The 22,787-nt window shown below is 36.5% G+C and overlaps 1 protein-coding gene across 20 annotated transcripts in view; it reads left to right on the top strand.

Annotated features, from left to right (window-relative positions):
- Positions 1 to 22,787, top strand: part of LOC137239969 (MLX-interacting protein-like) — a 192,970-nt gene that overhangs the window by 112,621 nt on the left and 57,562 nt on the right. For all 20 annotated transcript variants that reach the window (XR_010949568.1, XM_067765785.1, XM_067765798.1 and 17 more), the window contains 2 exons: positions 13,683 to 13,756; positions 20,743 to 20,859. Coding sequence is in view for 19 of the 20 variants with exons in the window: in XM_067765785.1 (XP_067621886.1) it covers positions 13,683 to 13,756; positions 20,743 to 20,859 (191 nt within the window). In the remaining variant the exon portion in view is untranslated. The remainder of the gene's footprint in view (positions 1 to 13,682; positions 13,757 to 20,742; positions 20,860 to 22,787) is intronic.

Here is a 22,787-nt window from a genome sequence, read left to right as displayed (position 1 = left end):
CTGAAATGCGTGCCTCTGTATTTCCAATTGTGATGCCATATGTGTCTTCTGTTCTTCCAGTTGTGTCGATGTTTGTGCAGATATTGCAGCCAATATCATTTTCAAGTCTGTGGTGGTAACTGTCTGCGATGTTTCGTTTTTCTCCTCCATTTTTGTTGTTGATTCTTCCACATCAGGGTAAAAGGCATACTCGTCCACATCAATTCCTTGCGACTCCATTACCTCTCGTAGCTGTGCATAAAGTTCGATCTTATTGCCGGTTGTATTCAATCCACGGTTCTCCAACTCCTTTTTCAGTTGCTGGATCTTTAATTCACTCAACTTTGCCATGTCCAAGTTGTATTCCCAATCTTCGGAATTTATTCAACAATTCCTCTTCTGACACCAATTGTTACAAATTTAGGGCAATTCCTCTTATTTGCAACCTTCTACTAACGTTCGAATCACTAAACTGCTGAATAAATAACTCCACTATTCAATAATGCAAAATGGCCTTTATTAAAGTACTTCACAATAACACTTATACTTCGCAACTGATAGCTTGCTTAAATTAAACTGATTGTCGTGACTCCACTATTCCTGCTTTTTATACTGTTCGGTTTCCTCGTTGACATATTTCTAGGCGCTTCTATTTCTAGAATTTACTAGTTAGTTATCAGCTATAAATTTCTCAGATATAACTACAGATGCACGATTTTATAGCCCATGCACGTTTATATGTGAGTGATACTTGCACAAATGATTGCATACTTTTGGGAGTTTCTCAGATATATGCATGTGGTTGTGCGTTGCTTCTCCGCTGCGTGTACGTACATATGTGTAGACATAATGATTGATTCGTTTATGTAGATACAAGTGACTGTCTGCTTTATTGTTGTGGCTTCATTTACTTAGCATGAGACTAGTGATGTGAGTATCACTCAGTGTCACTAATATTCGTCACAATAGGTAGAAGATGTAGATAGACTGAAGTTGAATTTCAATGTTCCAGCATGAATACCTTCAGAGTTATGCAGTATCAAAGATTCCATTTGTATGGCAGGTGCCACGCCCCTTTTATATATCGAAATTATTTTTAGCCTATGACCATCCCTGGAAGGTTTCTAGTGGGTTGTGCAAATTTGGTTGTGATCGGTCGATCCGTTTAGGACGCAACCCGATCTATACCAACATACATACATACATAATTTGAATTTTATATATGTGACCCGGTCTATGACTCAAAAAAGAAATTGCGAGAAACAGCTGTTAAAGATAAACAATGCATTTCTTCAGTTTCTTAGTAGTAGTAATTTTTTTGAGACGTGAGCCACCTTTTCATAGACCGGGTCACATATATAGATGTATATGGCAACATAGGTACTTTCGTACAAAACTGTCGCAAAAACTTTTTTTATTCATTTGACTACTAAAACGGTCAATTACGAATCAACGATTTGTGCGCAGTTGATTCAACATCTTGTTGTGATGGATACAAATTATCACAAGTTTCTTTTGAATTGACCCGTATTTCGGTTGATTTTACCAGTCTTTTTCTTTCAGTGTATGCACAGTTAAGAGTTTGAGCCAAAGTCTCAAACTTTTTCATACTACATATATGACTAAACCTTATATAGTCTAAAATTTGTATTATACCGGTTGGTTTTAATTTTAAACCAGCCTTTATACATGCCTTAAAAAAATAAGAAAAATTATGCGGCCTGTCGTTGTTCTAATGAAAGTCTTGTGCTTTACTCACTGAGGTATTACATCTGCATAACAAAACATATTGTGACGAATATTAGCAACACTAAGGGGTACTGTCATCTCTAAGCCGATACTAAGCAGTGACTTTTATGCACATCAATAAATGAATCATTATGCCTACCCATATGCCCATACAAGCAGCGGAGAGAAAACGCACAAACACATGCATATATCTGAGATGCTCCCAAAAGTAGGCAATGGTTTATGCAAGTATCGCTCTCACATACACGCGCATATGAGAAGCTATACACGTGCATCTGTAGTTATAATTTTATAGTAGATAACTAACTAGTAAATTCTAGAAATGGAAGCGCCTAGAAGAATGCGAACGAGAAATTACAAAGCATAAAAGGTGGCAACAGTGGAGGCGCGAGAATCAGTTTGATTTAAGACGCTATCTGGCGAGCAATAATAGTGTTATTGTGAAGAACTTTAATAAAGGCCATTTTTCATTATTGAATAGTGGAGTTATTTATTCAACAGTTTAGTGATTCGAACGTTAACAGAAGGTTGCAAATAAGAGGATTTGCACTAAATTCGTTACAATATCATAACACTTCACTAGAACAAAATGTTGTGAAAAAGAATCTTTGACAAATGAAATTTTTGGGTTTTGTTCATATTGTAACGAATTTTGGGAAACTCCGCTTATTTTACACCTTCTGCCAACGTTCGAATCGCTAAACTGTTGAATGAATAACTCCAATATTCAATAATGAAAAAATGATCTTTATTAGACTAATTTGAAAGTACTTCACAATAACACTTAACTTCACAACCAATAGCGTGCTTAAATCAAACTGATTACTGACTATTCAGCTTTCGCTGCTTTTATACTATCTGTTGTCTCGTCCACCCATTTCCCCTAATGTCTAGTAACTTCTCGAAATTTATGCGTGATTACCAGCCATATATTTACATGTATATTTGTAGTTTTTAGTCTCTCGCATAGCCATATGCGTGTGTATATGTGAGTACTACTTCGGTTGATGGTGAGTATCTCTCTGCTGAATTGTATGTACATGTGTAAATGATGATTGATTTGTTTACGTACATACAAGTGGCTGCTTAGTATCGGATTAGGGATGCTAGTATCACTTTGTGATGTGAATATTCGTCGCAATATTTATTTATTCCATGCACAGATTGATCATATCTTACAGACTTCTTAGATGTTCATGTATAATTAGAGATATTCAATATGCAGATTCTATAGCTGAAAACATGTTTACAGAATTAGTAGATAAAGTTTTAAGACACTACGTATGTAGCTCATATATATACCGAATTATATTGTTGATAATGTCGGGATGGACGGGACTCCGAGCACCATTATTGTATCAGTTTGTTGATATTTTCGAAATTATTAGTTTTCAATTATTATACCTTTGTCGCAGTACGCGATTCGTTTTAGTTTTCATGTTTATTTAAATTTTTATTCGAGGCGATGCCAAGCAGCAATGAATCAAATTCAGTTGATTAAAAATGTTGTCAGAATGACATTGATTTCGAGCAGTAGGTGTGCAATTATCACACAACAATTAGTGCTTCCAAGATACCCGCCCGAATTGTTATCTTTAATTACACTGGACCACGAATTTCAACTTTTTCTCTTTACCAGAAACGCCGTTATGAAATTCGTATGTAATGTAAATGATTTCGAAAATTGAGTTCATTTTTGATTCTATGGTATGGTTTTTGAGATATTTGCAATTTACCGTTATTCGAAAAAACCAAAAAGATGGCTCCCTTTAATTACGTATATCTCACGAACGGGTAAAGCAATTGCAAGAATACATCATACATTGTTTTTGCTCAACCAGACAGTTTTCGAGATATTAGCTTATCATTTCAGATTTTTGTTTTTTTTATGAAAAAATATGAAAAAAATTACTTTTTGCGAGGGCAACATTCCAAAACCACAACTTTTTATCCAGATATTTTTTCTTTACGTAAAGCTCTGTTTAATTAGAAAAAAGATAAGCTATTATCGAAGAAAATCGATGCAAAACTGCGTAAGTTATAAGCGATCAAATAAAAATACCCAGGTTGCGCAACTTCAATGTATGTATACATACATATATTAAAGGTATAAAGTGCAAATGGGATATTATCCTGATAAACGAATAACACCATAACAATGATAATACTTTTTCTTTAAATAAATCAAATAGTACTTTTAATACTAGAATTGTTTTATAGCAGGTAGAGTGGTTACATCGAAAGAGTGGTTGGGTTCGAAACCTGCTGTAGGCATGTATTTATAAACATGTATTTTCGTCACTTATGGGTAATTATGCAGGTAGATTTTCAAAATTATAAGACACAGAAATATTTTAAAGCCTACATCTAAAGCAGGTAGTATTTGCTTTTCCCGGCTTCGTATAAAAAGGAACCTTTCTGTCTAGGTAAGATTTGGTTTTTTCAATTTTATTCTTGTTCCGAGTATAAATATGAGTTAATGCGCCTTGAAACTTCATAACATCTGCAAGGCTCGCCGGAGATAGTTCAGTTCATAAGTCAAATTTCAAAACCGTGATTTATTAAAAAAAATAAAATGAGTAAAAGGACGCGAGAATTTGAGTGTAATAACGATCCAGATATGTTCTGTTTCATGTGTGACCAATATACTATCATAAGGCGACGACGAGTGTTCTCAGATCATATGAAAACTTTATACTCCCAAGTATTTTGGCATTGTGCCTAAAAATGCTGAAAAACCATGGACACCGAACACTTTGTGTACATCATGTCGAGTAGAATTGATTCAGTCGGAATCAGGACAACAAATAAAATTTGATACACCAATGATATGGAGAGAACCTACTTGCCATTCAATAGAGTGTTATATTTGTCAAACAAAAGTACTTGGCGTTGGAAGATCAAGAAGAGTAACCTATGCCAGCGTACCTACAGTGACATTACCAGTACTACATTCAACGGCAGTTGCGGATCCAGTTCCATTGTCAACAGTAATATCTGAGTGCGGGGAATCAAGTTGTACTGAATTTCGCATGGGAAACGAGAGAAACGTTCTGTGACAAGCACAACTGATTAGATAAGAGATTTGGAACTATCCAAGGAAAAGGCCGAGATCCACACTTCTCGTATGCAACAATTTAAACTTGTGTCATCCGATGTTAAGGTGATATATTGTAGAACTTGTCACGAACTGTTTTCCAAAAACTATACCAAGAAAAACAGTATATGCTACTGCAACGACATTCTTGGTTTATTCAAAGAGTTTGGTCAAACATATGATACAAAAGAGTGGCGATTGTTCATAGACAGCAATAAACTGAGTTTGAAGGCTGTATTATTGCATATTGGTAACAAAAAGCCTTCTATCCCGATCGCACATGCAGTAAATAGGACTACTCTCATCAGTTGAGGCAGCAGCGTGGGAATTCTTTGAAAAGGTCGTTGCTTCTTTTCTCGGTAGACACAAAAGCCCTAACTACGAGCAGATAGTGAACGACTTAATCAATAATTATAGCTTGTTTACCTAACTAATATTTTCTTTCCAGGCGTAAACATGTCCTTAAAAATTCACTTTCTGCACCCACATTTGAGATATTTTCCGGCAAATCTTGGCGACGAAAGTGACGAACATGGCGAAAGGTTTCATCAGCAAATGAAATTAATTGAGAACCGATATCCAGGATTCTGGGACGTCGCAATGATGGGTGATTACTGCTGTTTCTCATAAGGGAAACCGATCCTAAACTGAATAAGCGTCAAAGTAGAACACATTATTATTTCGACTACATAGTAAAATTAAATTAAGATAAAGATTGTTAGAATATAGTATAAACATAAATAAATTAAAAAAAAAGTTAAAAATATGGGTAATTTCTTTCATTGTTAAATTGAACATTTAACCTAATAGAAACAGAGCATAGCTAGATATTTCACTCTTCTTTATACCATACATACGTTTTGAGGTATACGTTGAAATTGCCCAACCTGAGTATTTTTATTTGATCGCTTATAACTTACGTAGTTTTGCATTGATTTTCTTCGATTGTAGCTTATCTTTTTTTTAATTAGACAGAGCTTTACGTAAAGAAAAAACATCTGGAAAAAAAAGTTGTGGTTTTGGAATGCCGCCCTCGCAAAGAGTAATTTTTTTCATATTTTTTCATAAAAAAAAACAAAAATCTGAAATTATAAGCTAATATCTCGAAAACTGTCTGGTTGATGTATTATGTATGTATTGTATTATGCATTTATAGGAAATTTTATTGTCTTTCCGATTCTGTAAACTTTTTTGCAATTGCTTTACCCGTTCGTGAGATATACGTAATTAAAGGGAGCCACCTTTTTGGTTTTTTCGAATAACGGTAAATTGCAAATATCTCAAAAACGGTACCATAGAATCAAAAATGAACTCGATTTTCGAAATCAGGGGGTGGTTTTACATACGAATTTCATAACGGCGTCTCTGGTAAATTTTGGCCGTCGACCAGTGTTATTTAAAGCAACAAGTATACGCTTTTTTATTAGGAAGGGCGACGGAGGAGGGTGTCACTGCTCACTTTGTAAGCTCTCGACTTATTTGACCCATTGAGTCTATAATATTGGTGAAGGCCAGTATACGTAAAGTTATAATGTGTAAAAATTATTAAAAAGTAATTGTTCGAAGGGGTCGTGCTATATGTGTGCCAAATTTCATCCAAATCCGTCCAGCCGTTCTTACGTGATTGAGGCACAAAGACAAACGTCTGGAGATCCAAACATCCAAACTTTCCCATTTATAATATATATTAGATATTAAATATATACCACCGATCTCTATGATTTTTTCAGACAACAATATATTGTAACGGATTAAGTGATATTCCGCTTATTTGCAAACTTCTGCTTACGTTCGTATCGCTAAACTGTTGAATAAAACACTCCAGTATTCTGTATTACAAAATGGTCTTTATTATACTACTTTGAAAGTACTTCACAATTAAACTTCAATTCGCAACTGACAGCGGGTTCAAAACAAACTGAATTACGGACTACTCAGCGTCTGCTGCTTTTATACTCTCTGCCTAAATGTCTAGATGTTTCTTCTTCTAGAATCCTCTACCTGTTCACCAGCCATACGCGCGTGTTTTTGTAGTGTGTAATCATGCGTGTGTATATGTGAGCGAAGTAGGAGCTGATGATGACATGCATTTGTGAGTATCTCTCTGCTGCTTGTATGTATGTGTGTACATGTTGTAACTGCTGCATAAGACCTCTCAACGCTTCTATCTCGGCATCAATTTTGTCCTCGAGTTGTAACATTTTTGCATCCTGCTCTTCCAGTTTCGCAAAGAGCTGCGATGATACCTGTTCCGAAATTTGTGTCGACATTTCAGATATACGTGCCTCTTGCGCTTCCAATTGAGATGACATATATGTCTTCTGTTCCTCCAATTGAGATGACATTTGCGACGACATTTCTGCGTGCCTCCTGTGACTCCAGCTGAGATGCCATTGTCGATGTTTGTGCAGATATTGCAGCCAATGTCATGTTAAAATCTGTGCTCGTCACTGTCTGCGGTGTTTCGTTTTTTTCTTCCATTTTTGTTGTTGTCTTGTCGCTATCAGAATGAAAGACATACTCGTCAGTATTGATTCCTTCAAATACCATAGCTACCCTTATTCGTCTTTGTAGCTCCGATTTATTGCCAGTAGTATTGGATATTCAATTCACTCAACTTTGCATGTCCAAGTTGTATTCGCAATCTTCGGAATTTATTCAACAATTCCTCTTCTGACATCAATTGTAACGGATTTAGTGATATTACGCTTATTTGCAAACTTCTGCTTACGTTCGTATCGCTAAATTGTTGAATAAAACACTCCAATATTCTGTATTACAAAATGGTCTTTATTAGACTGCTTTGAAAGTATTTCACAATTAAACTTCACTTCGCAACTGATAGCGTGTTCATAACAAATTGAATTACGGACCTCTCAGCTTCTGCTACTTTTATTCTCTCTGCCCAAATGTCTAGAGGTTTCTTCTTCTAGAATCCTCTACCTATTCACCAGCCATACGCGCGTGTTTACGTAGTGTGTAATCATATGCGTTTGCTGCTTGTATGTATGTGTGTTCATGATGATTAATTCGTTTATGTACATACAAGTGTGGCATATTGCTTTATCGTTATTGTGGCTTTATTTACTTAGTATCAGATCAGTGATGTGAGTATCACTTAGTGTTACTAATATTCGTCACAATATGATATATACATACGTAGGAATTCCTTGAAATTTGAAGCCTCTAGCTCTTAAAATGGGGCAGTAATTACGAAAAGTTTCTTATCTGAACAATCGGTTGTGGGGGATATATACTATATATACGACCGATCTCATACATTTTTTCAGACAACAATATGTGCAATATACGAAAGCATATGGTGAAGTTTGAAGCTACAATCTGATAATTGAGGAATATATGACAAAAATCCTCTTTTTCTGAAAAATCGGTTGTATGGAGGATATATGCTATAGTGGTCCGATCCGGCCGGTTTCGACAAATGTCTAATCGGACACCTAAATACACCCGCTCACCAAATTTTGTCAAGATATCTCAAAAATTTAGGGACCAGTTTGCATACCAACAGACAGACGGACAGAGGGACAGACGGACATGGTTAAATCAACTCAGCTCTTCATCCTGATTATTTCGGTATACTTAATGGTGGGTCTATCTATTTTCCTTTAAGGAATTACAAGTTTGAGATTCGTGCCAAAGTTAATATACCATTTCATTTTCATGAAAGGTATAAAAATCGTAAACTTTTGCCGTCTATAAATATAACTAGTGTCGCGAGTTGACCAAAATTAAATAAATTGTAGGCGAATAATTTTATAAAACGTTATAATATTTAATAGAACGAACTACTCCTTCCAAACGGTTACAAATTCAAGAATAATTTTATGATTTCGGAAAAAATATGACAAAAGTCGTTTTACAAAAATGTTGCTAGATTTTACATTTCAATACAAGTACAATTACTACAAAGTGTTAACTGACAATTCGGCCTTTCCTGAAAACAAGCACGTCCTCGGGCTGGTACACCATTAAATATTATCTTCAACATTTTCTTCTTCATAAACTTCATCGATTTCGGGAAATGCTACACACCATGGTTTAATTTATCGCTTGTTACAACTGTGCTAAACTTCCGGACATTTTTTCTATTGATACTATCAATATCACCCACAATGTACAGTTCGTATCGAAATTTCTTTTTAACAACATATGGTACCTTATATTTAGTATGAAGTTTTCGAGATTCACCGGTACTTTGTATTTGTGACTCCAACAATACCAAATCACCATCATGATATTGATATGGCAATTTATGCTGTGCATCAAACCCTTTCTTCCAAACTTTTCTTGCAGTTTCAATATTTTTAATTGCATCCTCGCGCTTTTCTTTAACATTAAGTGATATTTTATTGTCGTCATCATGTATAGCAGTAAGGATTTTGTTGCCACTTATATCTCGCAATGGAAAATCATAAATTAATTCCAACGGCGAATGCTTAGTGGTGGAATTTTTGCTACTATTTATCTTCCATTGTAAATTCCTTAACTCGAGATCCCAATCTTTAGAATTAGTAACGACTGCCTTTAGATACGCTAATATTGACTGATGTACTCGTTCAGCAATACCATTTGCTCGAGGAGTACGAACTGCTACCTTCATATGTTGAATAACATTATTATTGCAATAATCAACAAAACTGTTTGATGTGAACGTTGTGCCTCTATCAGTGACAATCGTCTTCGGTAAACCAACACTAGCTAATCCTGGCTGTTGCTTAGTCTGGTATACAATAATTGAAAAGTAATTAAATCGTTTGTTTATATCTATCTACATAATTCTACCGATTTCTTCCCATCTGCCTCTTCATTATCTTTTTAGTTTGCCTCATGCTTCTACTCTTATTGTTCTCATTAATTTCCATCTCCTCCCTCTCCGCGCCATATTATTCTTCCTTTCCTTAACCCTATCCACTGCTCTCTTACTCTCTGTGCCCTTCAATTCCTCTTCCATTATTCCCTATCTTTCTCATTTTCCACTTCCTCCGTTGCCTACTTTTTCCATCACCCTCTCCATTTTCCCGTTCCCCTCGTCTTGATTTTTATTCACATGCGATAGTTCATAGTGTTGGCAAACTATCGATAACACTATCGACGCCATCGATAAATTTGTGTGACTATCGATAGTTTGTTGTTGTTGTTGTTAACCTGGGCAAAATAACATTTTTGGCTAGATTTAATTTTGTTGTTTTCCATTTTTTGTTATTGTGCTATGTTGCATTCCTTCGTTTGTGCCTCGCATTCAGAGCGAGTCATGGTGCAAGTAGCAGTACTTTTACCTAGCAACTATTGCCACTGACGTCATAGATATCAGGTTTAAGATACATGAGATCCAGATAGGAGATAAGTACTTTAATTCCACGCCGAGCTTGTTGATAAACCGACGGATAATACTGCTGCCTTATATGTTGTCCGATTTCACCAGTCTTTCTGGAAATGTTTACTAATATGAGTGGACCGCTAGGTTAAGATATAGGTCATTACGTCCGCAGCCTCTCGTAAGTCGAAGGCATTCCTCCTTTTTCTGAAAGTGGTGTTCTGTACGGTTTTCATCTTCCCCCCGTCGGTTCTATTTGCCTCTGGGAACCCTTAAAGCAACGAATGTTTTGTTTTTGTTCCTAACGAAGTCTCTTTGCTTCTCCTTAGGTACTGCAGACTAGTGACTCAACACAGTTAAATTAATTTTAAAACTACCGATAGTAAATTCAAAACTATCGCAAAATATCGATAGCATTGACTGTAGACAGTTTTCCAACACTAGTAGGTGATTTGCCGTAGCACGGCACATGGTAGACAATCAGAGTTCAAAGTCTTCTTATTTGGAACTTAATCGATTATACTGTTTCGATATCGTTGCCCACTTGGGTTTTCCAACGAAATGGGGACTAAGTAATTCCTCTGTTTCCATAGGCGGATGTCGATAAGAAGTCGTTTTGATCGGCGCATCTTCATTACTTCGCATAACATGGTGTAACTGGCAGATCTCTGTGTATATCGGAGCAGTTCATTTAATAAATTAGTTATTTACGCACCATCGACAAAGCGTAACTACCCATAAAGCTCTGTTTTATTTGGTATAGTCGTATCTGGTCTTTAGTCTTACATAGAATACGCTAGATAGAACCTTATATGCAATATTGGGCAGATTAATTACGCGAATATTTGCGCGGTTTTCAAGCAGATTACATTTCCAAGCTCGTTCGGCCATATTTTGAAAACCAGCGACAAAGAGGAAAACTTTTGAGTCGAGATTCCCACTTGGTCATAGTCAGGTGGGACGTCCATAACTTAAATTGAATTCGCTTCTGTTTCAAGCTTTCTGAATTTTTCGATACCCTGAGTTCTGTGTTATAAAGGAATCGAGGAAAATAAGGCTTATAATAGATATAATCATGGGGTATCCAGCAAAACCTGTTGATAAGAATTTAATTTGAATGTCACAATTTTAGAGACTTTTAAATTGTTACTACATATCTTCAAAACAAGGTATTATCGGAGAAAATAGTTTGAACTTTCGGTTTTCGAAAGTGTCCTAAGTGTCGGGTATTAGCATCTTCATCTCATTTGTCGTGTGCTCCATATTATATGATCACATCGAACTTTCTAGGTCATAGTCGCCAGAGCCTTACTGCTAAATATTTATTTATTGTCGTATTCGCCCCTCGTACGTGAGGGAACAAACCTTTCATTGAAATTTTCATATTGCAATGTTTAATAGTAACATATTGAACCGGTATAGCTCCGAGGAGATTAAATCCAGCTTCTTATTTGCAGTGTACCACATATTCGTTGCTACCACAAATTAGCCCAAATGCATGTTTTATGCCGACTCCGAAAGGCATCTGCTAAAGCTGAAGATTTTTTATGCTAAGAAGCATTTTATAACAGAAATTCACTGGAAAAGATTGCCAGGCCAGTGAAAAGGGGCGAGCCTGTTTTAGAAAAAACCGTTTAAAGTATTTTGATGTTAATTGTTCCGTCACTTGGGTCGGGATCCTTCGATTAACAAGGTCAGCACTCTTCACAACGACGGCCTCCTTTGAAAAGCTTTTAAAGATTTGTTTTACTATACATGTTTTTTAAACGCATATGCATCTGCATTTAATTTTCTTATGGACTGATTAGAGCACAGCTTTATCTGCCCTTATGAAATAGTATTACGTAACATTAGCAGTGCTAAATATTAGTACGAATTATATTCAACTACGATTGAAGATTTGTTTGCTCATATTGTATAACGCATACCGACATCGGTAGCGGTCAAAGTAGAGACACACACCTTTTGGTAATAGCGCATAACGCATATTTACATTTAAATTGCGTATTAAAACTTAGCACTAATTTTATGTAATACTAGCAGAACCGGCAGACCTTGCTCCGCTCTAGCTTTCGCCTATCTGCATAACTTTTAAGCAGTTTTTGCCTTTTACTCTCCCTCCCCTCTCTCCCCCTTTTCCTTATCACTTTACTCACTCTTCCCTCTGCCTTTCTCTTTTTCTGCTTCTCTTTCTCCGTCTGCGTCTTTTCCCTCACTTCCTTCCCACTCCATCTATCCATATCTGTATATCTTCGTCTAGCTCTATCTCTTTCTACTTCCATCTTTTCTCTTCTCTCTAGTATTTCTTGTTCTTCGGCATCCCTTTTTTCCAAGCCATTCCAAGTTCAAGTTCCAGTCCCAGCCTCAATATCAGTCCCAGTTCCAGTCCCAGTTTCAGTGCTGCTTCCAGTCCCAGTCCTAATCCAAGACCCAGTCCCGGCCCCAGTCTAAGTCACAGTCTCAGTGCAGCTCCCAGTCCCAGTCGGTCCCTGCTCCATTTCCCAAAAAAAAGTGTCATGAATACTAATCTAGGCTACGCCTAATTTCAGGTAAATTGAACCAAGAACAGAATTGGTTCGAAAAGATCGATCCCTGATCCTCTTCCCAAAAAAAAGTATCGTGAATACTAATCTAGGCAACATATATACCAAATTTCAGACAAATCGAACCGTGAATAGAATTTGTTCGAAAAGATCGCTCCCTGGTCCACTGCCCGGTAAGAAACTTAACAAGAACGCTATACTATCTATCAAGTCGGGTCAAACTGCACACAGTGTGGAAATTTGATTGAAATCGGCTAAGTAGCCTAGGAGTCCATCGCGGACAAACAACGTGACACGAAATTTATATATAAATTTTTAAATACATTATTTTAAATAAATTTATATATATATATAGACGAATATTCACATCACTAAGTGATACTAGCATCCCTAATCCGATACTAAGCAGCCACTTGTATGTACGTAAACAAATCAATCATCATTTAGACATGTACATACAAGGCAACAGAGAGATACTCACCATCAGCCGAAGTAGTACTAACATATACACACGCATATGGCTATGCGAGAGACTATAAACTACAAATATGCATGTACATATATGGCTGGTAACCAAGCATGAAGTTCGCGAAGTTTCTAGACCTTAGGAGAAATGGGTGAACGAGGCAACAGAGAGTATAAAAGCAGCGATGGCTGAGTAGTCAGTAAGCAATTTGATTCCAAGACGCAATTAGTTTTGAAGTAAGAGTTATTGTGAAGTACTCTCAAAGTAGTCTAATAAAGCCCACTTTACATTATTGAATATTGGAGTTATTTATTCAACAGTTTAGCAATTCGAACGTTAGCAGATGGTTTGGAATAAGCGGAATTTCACTAAATTCGTTACATTTTTAAGATTATTTCATAAGTGCGGGTAAAGTTCAGCCCTTAGCAGTCCATACAAAAGTAAACACAGCTATTGTTATCATTTCTACGAAATTTATAAAATTTAATTGTTCTGTTTTGTATCTCATTCCAGTCATACTAAAACGTAGGACACCGGTTTGCCAATTTGCCTCGCCATTGGATGTTGATATTCACAGCAATCCCCAGGCAAGTATTAAACACATTAAGTACAGTTGTATGTTATTTTGAGTATAGCTCAAATCACAATAGGACCATATGACACAATTTTCGAAACTAAAATTCATTAAAAATTTGAAAGTTTTAGGCCTTCAGAAAAAATTATTTTCGGACTTTTAAATTTTTAGTCCGAAAGAAATTATTAAATCCAGACTTTTATTTTATTAGTCCGAGAACAAAAGTTAAAGCCGCACTTTTATTTTTAATAAAAGTCCAGCCCCATAACTATAGAACGGCTAATCCAAATGAGACGAATTTTTTTCCATACAAAATCCTTCATGTTTCAACAGAAAGCGAGGTTCAAACTTCAAGGCAATACCTCACAGTGCAAGTTTACTATGATTATAAGTATAGTTCTATGAGGGTTGGTTTTAGTTTTTCTATGAGAAATTTCTGGTATTACGAACAAAAACTTCCAAATGACCATATAGGTTTGATATCTAGACATTTAAAAGAATCTATTTCATTTGTATGAGCTCTTTCATAGTTAAAGGGCCAGACTTTTATATGTTCTTATAAATTTAAAGTTCGGATTTTACTTTTCGAAAAAAGTCGGGAAAATAAAAAGGATGCATGATGCGTCATGAAAATGATATGGGTATGCTTGGGATCTCATAAACTTTAACCTAACAACTTTTCGATCCAGATTTTTTCAACTCAAAAAAAAAAAAAATAACTATTAAAATGGGTCCCTGGTTTAAGTACAGATAACAATGGAGCTCTTCGATTTTCAACAAACCATATCGGCATGTACACTGATGGAAATGTCTTGGCTGCTGTGTCAAGTTCGCTATTGATATCGACGTATTTCATGTGATATCCATTTGAAATAATTTTTCTAATTTTATTTGTAACCTATAAAAAGTTATTTTAAACAGCATCAATTGCGTGCTGATAAAGCCCTATTTAAATAACACAAAAATGCTACGTGTTGCTATGGCCCTTACGCTCAGAATCTCATGGAATTTTGAGGTATCCATTGTGAACAGAAATCTTTGGGGAACAAGGAATCCATATACTGATCCTGACTCAGAGGTCTGGTTCAAGGAAATTTGATGAAAGAAAAACAGCACCTTGTATTTATGGACCGAACTTCAAGAAATCGATACCAATGGGATGCTACTTTACTATTTTCGGGCAGAAATCCATGCAATAGAAGTTTGCGGAAGATAATGTGTCTTTGAAGAAGCCAGTGTATGAATACATTGGAGTTCCAAATGATCTGGCAGCCACGAAAAAAAAAGAATTTACACACATCACCTCTTGGCCGACTGTAAAGCCGCCTTCGACAGCACAAAAGGGAGCTAGCAGCCTGTATGCCGCTATGTTTGAATTTAGTTCCTCCGCAAAACTAATGCGGCTTTACAAAATGACGTGGAGTAACACTATCGGCTCAGTTATAATTGGGAAGGACCTCTGCGAGCCGTTCGAAATTAAATGAGGTTTCAGATAGTGCGATTTCTTTAATTTCAAGCTGGAGAAAATTATACTATTTGCAGAACTTAACCGCCCTGGAGCAATATTCTAAAAAGATGGGTTTGATGGTGAATGAGGATAAAACGAAGTACCTGCTGTCATCGAGCAAAGAGTCAGCGCATTTGCGCCTTGGCAACCATGCCACTAGTGGCAGCCATAATTTCGAAATAGTAAAAGACTTCGTTTATTTGGGAAGCAGCACTAACACAAACTTCAACATAAGCTTTGAAATCCATCGAAGAATCAGTCTTACCAATAAATGCTACTTTGGACTAGGTAGCAAATTGAAAAGTTAAGTTCTCACTCTGCAAACGAAAATCATGCTCTATTATCATACCCGTCCTACTATATGGTGCAGAAGCACGAACCATGATAACATCAGATTAGGCAGCTCTGGTAGTGTTCGAGAAAAAAAGTCTGGAAAGATTTACGAACCTCTACGCGTTGGCGACGGCGAGTACCGAATAAGAGTTTATGATGAACTGTACGAGTTTCACGCAAACATTAACATAGTCCTACGAATTAAAAAACAGTAGCTGCCTAGGCCATGTTATGCGAACGAAAGATGATGCTCCGGCTAAGAAAGTATTTCTATCGGAACCAGCCTACAGAAGCAGGGGAAGAAGGCGGCCCCACTCCGCTGGAAGGACCAGGTGGAAAAAGAATAAAATTCCTTTGGTATTATCAATTGGCGCCAGCTAGCGCAACGAAGAAGTGACTGATGCGCCTAGTGCGGTTTAAACGGTTAAGCGCCAATTAAGTAATTAAGAAAAAGTACTAAAAGTGGCATATTTGACTCATAAAAATTGTATAAAACAACCCTTTTCGGGGACACAATTGATGTAAAAATTCGGGTTTTGACTTCCATTGCAAACTCAGTTTTGGAACAATTCACAACACTTTCATAAAATTCATGCAGTTTATTCATTTTTGGGGAACAAAACACCGAAATTTTCGAAAATTGATTGTTGTTTCAGTAACGGCTCTTGATGTGAGTTATGAATGCATCAAGGAATGGAATATAGAATGCAATTCTATAATAATGTTCGGCGCTCTCAGTATCAACGTTGCATCTATTTAATTGATGTGTACTGATGCGTGGTTTCTTGTGTAGCGCAATCTCTCAAGTGGTTGCCAGGGCATTATATAGCTTCTCCAACCCAATTGTCAACCTCACCTACCTGTGGCGAATCCTGTTTCATTAATAGCCGAGGATCTGGGGACCCCGAACTCCTGATAGATCTGGGGGTGGGAGGGCGGTATGGTCTAGAAGGTTTCATGTGGTCATAACAAATCGTTTTCCGAGATGGTCGGGCTGGTACCTTTATTGTGCTTGTTACCGGAACGTACCGGATCAACATCGATAACATCCCCCAAGGCCTTCGGGGAGTGTCCTTATCGCTACAACAACAACAGCAACAGCTTGAAACTGAGAAGCTTGTGCTGAAGTTTTGTAGTTTTTCCCTTCTGCTATCTCTTCAAAGGCTTCGAATATTGCTGGCTGAAGTTCAGTGTAAGTGGATACCGCTTCATGACATTGGCCCATCTTGTTGGGTAGACGCTTTGCAATTTTTTTCTTCGACTTTCTTTTTATACCCAGCTGTACTTGTACACAGGGTATTATAACATTGATTGGATAACGGATGATTGTACAGGTATAAAGGAATCGAGATAGATATAGACTTCCATATATCAAAATCATCAGTATCGAAAAAAAAATTTATTGAGCCATGTCCGTCCGTCCGTCTGTCCGTTAAAACGATAACTTGTGTAAATATTGAGATATCTTGTATTGAAAATGAGCGAAATCGGATGATAACCACGCCCACAATTTATATATATAAAATTTTGGAAAACACAAAAAACCTGATTATTTAGTAAATAATGCACCTAGAATGTTGAAATTTGACGTGTGGACGTGACGTGTGATATTGAGACTCTTGATAAGAATTTGAAAAAATTGTTTAAAGTGGGCGTGGCACCGCTAACTAACAAAGTTGCTTCTATCATTAAAAAGAGAGGACTGTAGACTCGTGACGGGTATTCTAACTGGACACTGCCTTCTGACGTCACCTGCCTTCAAATTAGACTTGGTCAGTGATAGCAGATGTAGGAAGTGCGGGCTGGAGGAGGAAACGATCGAGCACATTCTGTGCTCGTGCCCTGCGCTTGCCAGGCTAAGACTGAAGCTATTAGGAGTGATACAGCTGTCAGATCTAGAAGCAGCAAGTTGCTTAAGTAATAGGAAACTTCTAGTATTTGGCAAGAGGACGGAGTTATTTTATAACATAGGTCCTAGTTTTTGATAGGGTTTTTCAGTTTGGTCGTTAAAAAAAACTTCTGGTAACGCTACGGAATCATTCAGTATATGTGAGGTCCTCATGGACCGGCCAGTTCAACTAACCTAACCTAAACCGTTTCTTTGTTATCAAGTCGGACTTTTATTTTGGCTTTAAAAAATAAAAGTCCGGATTTAACTTTTATTTCCGGACTTTTATTTTTAAAAGTCCGAGTTTAACTAGTTCTATCGGATTCAGGTAATAAAAATCCGAAAATAATTTCTATCTTGATCCAAATATATTAAAAGTCCAAAATTAATAGTTTTGCAAGGAATTATATTATACAAGGAATAACAGTTTCCGCCCCTGCAGCAAATGCATTTCTTACGAATACTTTGTATGGATACGGCTTCAATATTTGATTATTATTTGGACATGTATAGCATATAAATATTTATTGATAGGGCAGGATTATCAATATTTATTTATTGTAGTATCCATAGTTGTAAAAGAGCTCGCCATACCTAGATTTCCCACAGTGTAGTCAATGTAATAATGCAACGATTTCTGCTTCTTCTGAAAAATGTAAAATTTTTGGGTTAGGACCCTCGTGAATCGAGTTAACAATGTAGTTGTGTATGTATATTATTATTATTTTTATAAACAGGGGTCAAAACTAAAAAAAAAATATTCGATTTTCAAATATTTTCAATCATTTTTCTATTAGTTTTTAAGCTAAAAAACGTTCCCAAAGTGGACGAGCTACAGCTATTAATTTCTGTTCTTGATACTGAAACCTGCGTTGTGACATTTTGACAATAAATAGCTCATTGAAAAAGCGAGTATGACTCGCAAGATTTTCCGTAAAATTTTGAGGTTATGTCAGCAAACTTTAAAGAAAAATGGTACAATAGACGGTACTTAACTTAAAACTACAAACATACAAGTGCCACAGTTGTGACACGATTTTTTGATACGTACCGTTTTTCCAGTTCTTCAGTGTTTAAAAATGGATATTAGTTATTTTAAGACTGCAAAAATTAACATGGAAATATGCGGGGACACTTGCTGATCAACCTAACGATCTGAATAACATTTTTTACTCAAAAACTCATGGACACTTTTCAAGATCAAATTACAAAGCGAAAACAGAAATGTTATCATTAAAACAACATTTATTATTGCAGATTAAGTCAAGTATTTAATATAATGATAGTTTATTACTCTTGTAATTAAAGATAAAAAAGTTACCACCTAAAATGTTATGAAAAATGTAGTTGTGGACATGCCACGGTTGTGACATTTGTAGGGTATTATGAACTATAACTTCATAAAACTGATAATCAGTCAATAAAATTCAACATGAAACTTTAAAATAAACATAATTTTAACTCAATTACTTACTTAATTGGCGCGTAACCGTCTAAACGGTTATGGCCTTCCAACAAGGCTCGCCAGTCGCTCCTTCGCTCCGCCAACCGGCGCCAATTGGTCACACCAAGGGAGCTTAAATCGTTTTCCACATGGTCCTTCCAACGGAGTGGGGGCCGCCCTCTACTTCTGCTTCCATAGGCGGGTTCCGATAGAAACACTTTCTTGGCCGGAGCATCATCTGCCGCTGCGTTTTAATTCGCTGGACTATGTTGATGTCTGCGTATAGCTCGTACAGCTCATCATTGAATCTTCTTCGGTACTCGCCATCGCCAACGCGTAGAGGTCCATAAATCTTTCGAAGAACTTTTCTCTCGAACACTCCCAAAGCCGCTTCATCTGCAGTTGTCATGGTCCATGCTTCTGTCCCATATAACTGGACGGGTACGATAAGTGACTTGTAGAGTATGATTTTCGTTCGCCGAAAGAGGACTTTATTTTTCAATTGCCTACCTAGTCCAAAGTAGCATTTATTGGCAAGATTGATTCTTCGCTGGATTTCAGTGCTGATGTTGTTGCTAGTGTTGATGCTGGCTCCCAAATAAACGAAGTCTTTTACTATTTCGAAATTATGGCTGCCAACAGTAGCGTAGTTGCCAAGACGCATAGGCGCTGACTCTTTGCTCGATGACAGCAGGTACTTCGTTTTGTCCTCATTCACCATCAAACCCATCTTTACCGCTTCTTTTTCCAGCTTGGAGTAAGCAGAACTAACAGCGCGGGTGTTTAGGCCGATTATATCAATGTCATCAGCATATGCCAGTAATTGCACGCTTTTATAGTATATTGTTCCAGTGCCCATATTTGCTAAGAAGCTGCTGCATGCGCCTTACCAACTCCTCGCCGCCGTACTTGAATAGCTCCGCAGGCAATCCATCAGCGCCCACGGCCTTGTTGTTTTTCAATCTGGTTATTGCTATTCTAACTTCGTCATAATCGGGCGGGGGGACATATATTCCATAATCATCGATTGCGGAAATGGGTTCTTCATCTCTGCGCGGTGAATTGCTGCCTCCATTTAGGAGAACAGAGAAGTGTTCTCTAAGCACTCTCTGGACATCAGTTACAAGGTCGCCGTTTTCGTTCCTACAGGAGTTTGCCCGGTCTTAAAACCTTCCGTTTGTCGCCGTATTTTTTGGTAAAACAACAGAGAGTATAAAAGCAGCGCAAGCTGAGGAATCAGTAATCAATTTTGATTTAAGCACGCTATTGGTTGTGAAGTATTATTGTGGAGTACAACTCCCAAAGTAATCTAAATAAAGACCAGTTTGCAATACTGAATATTGGAGTGATTTATTCAACAGTTTAGCGATTCGAACTTTAGCAGAAGGTTTCAAATAATCAGCAATCCCCAGAATTCGTTACAGTATTATTAATTTAATGTCGATCAAGATTTGTTTGCTATCATATGCTATAATCCTACATACCACTAAATTTTCTTTCGTGCCGTTGTCGACTTGTGCGTCCATGTAACGATTCGACCCGGGTCTTTAAGTACGTAATTCGAGTTTTAATTTTATAGAAAAAAAAATATTTTTAGATATTTATTTTGACCAAACTGAAAAAAAATAAGTTGCTAATAGGCGGAGTTGTGTTTTTCGGTCTTGAAATATATAAAAAAAAGCTTATTCAAGTTTTGCATTTAATCAAAAAAAAAAAAATCCATAAAAAAATGTTGTTATGTATGATAAAGAGTATATAACGTTTGCTTGTATAGTATATGATTTAATAAAAACAAGAGAAACTTAACATATTTTTCTTATCATTCAGGCTTTTGTGTTGGAAGGAAAATATTGGAAACGCCAAACAACTGTTATTAAGGCAGAATACCGTAAATGGCGTAAAAATTCGAAATCCAAAGCTGCAGGATGTCTTACATATGATACGGTAAATATTTTTTTTAGTACTAATAACCTAAGCAAGACTCAGAGCATACCACACGAGTTCTTTAACAAACCTTAAATTCTTCATTTGTAAATCGGTCAGTTTTAAAAAACGATTAAAGGGACATGAAAATAATCCACAGAACTATATGATGTGACCAGAGGTTTTTTCAAGCGTTGTCCCAGTATTTTGAAATAATCCAAGTATGTGAAAATATTTTGTGTGAGCTATGATCATCTTATATCTTCTCTATCTAAAGGATTTTCAAGTTTTATCTTTAATCGATTTCTCCATAATTAAAAAAAAAACTATAAAGGGATTAAAACCGGACCATAAATTGTGTCACTTGCCTTATTACCTTTATAAGCGTATATTTAATCGATCTGTGATTTCACATACCATTCCAATACATACACAATTAATAGATTTATTTGCGGTCTTGCCATTTCCAGTTGATTAACTGGCGGTTAGAACTTATTTCGGGCTAGGCACCCGATTATTGCTTAAGTAGAGTGGTAAACGAAAATTCAGAGCTGTTCAAGTTGAATTATGCTAATAATGGAGCGCATTCTTGTGATCTAGATTGCTCTAGTTCAATTTTGGGCGAAATTTCGCGGAACAAAAAGGAAAGCAACTCAGAGCAAGAAACCTTGTCATTAACAGAATTATATGAAATATTTCAACCTAGAGTAATCTAGAGCAGCTCAATAAACGAAGCTATAGTGATTTCTCATAAACTACTGTGCAAGTAGTTCGCTTCGAAATTGCGAAGGCCAATTTTAAAAAATTAAATCGTGATCTATCTCGAATAGTGTGGCCAACATTTAATGCTAATGTGGAGCAAAGCGTTTCTCACTTTTACAATACCATTTACTGTCTTTTTGAAAAATACGTACCTAAGCGGATTTGTGTATATTCCGATACAAGCCAAGTATGGTTCACTAAAGAGCTGAAAATTTTAAAGAATAAAAAGTCTCGATCTTTCAAGTTGTTCAAAAAGACGGGTTTACATAACCATTACTTACAGTACTCGATTCTACGCTGCAAGTATTTTCAATTGAACAAAAAGTGTTACAAAGCTTATCTTTGTAAAATGAAAAGAAATATAACTTGCAACCCGAAGGCATTTTACGGATTCGTAAACTCTAAACGCAGGGTGAAAGGGTTTCCATCATCCATGAAATTCCAAGATAATATTTCCAGCGATGATCAAGAGATCGCCGACTTCTTTGCGGAATTTTTCAAATCAAATTACTCTATTGAGACCAACGTTCCACCTAATGAATACCCATACCATATTGATTCATGTTATTCAATCAGAGCTCCATTTATATCTTCAGAAGATGTATTATCTTATTTAAAAACTTTAAAAGTATCATATTCATACGGCCCCGACAGGATCCCGACACACTTTCTTAAAAAATGTGCCGCAAACATCTATCAGCCGCTAACAGATTTATTTAATTTATCTTTAATTTATGGCGTTTTCCCAACAATATGGAAGGAATCTTTTCTTATTCCGCTTCATAAAAATGGAAGCAGGTCTTCAATAGAAAACTACCGGGGCATAGCAAAGTTATCCGCTATCCCAAAGTTATTTGAGGCTATTGTTACCCACCACCTAACATTCCCTATTTCCCACATAATTGCAAGCTCGCAGCATGGGTTCTGTAAGGGCAAATCACCTATCACCAATTTACTAGAATTTACCACCCACGTTTCTAATGGATTTAGAAAAGGCCTTCACACTGATGTAATTTACACCGATTTCAGTAAAGCTTTCGACAAAGTATCACACCCATTACTTATTCATAAGCTCAGTCAACTCGGTTTTCAACCCCGTCTTATATGTTGGATTTCTTCGTATCTTGGTTATCGTACGCAAAAAGTAATCTTTAAAAATACACTTTCTGGGGTCATCAATGTTTCTT

The sequence above is a fragment of the Eurosta solidaginis genome, chromosome 2 (genome assembly GCF_040869045.1).
Source record: "Eurosta solidaginis isolate ZX-2024a chromosome 2, ASM4086904v1, whole genome shotgun sequence".
Classification (NCBI taxonomy): Eukaryota; Metazoa; Arthropoda; class Insecta; order Diptera; family Tephritidae; genus Eurosta; species Eurosta solidaginis.
This window is presented reverse-complemented; position numbering and strand designations above follow the sequence as displayed.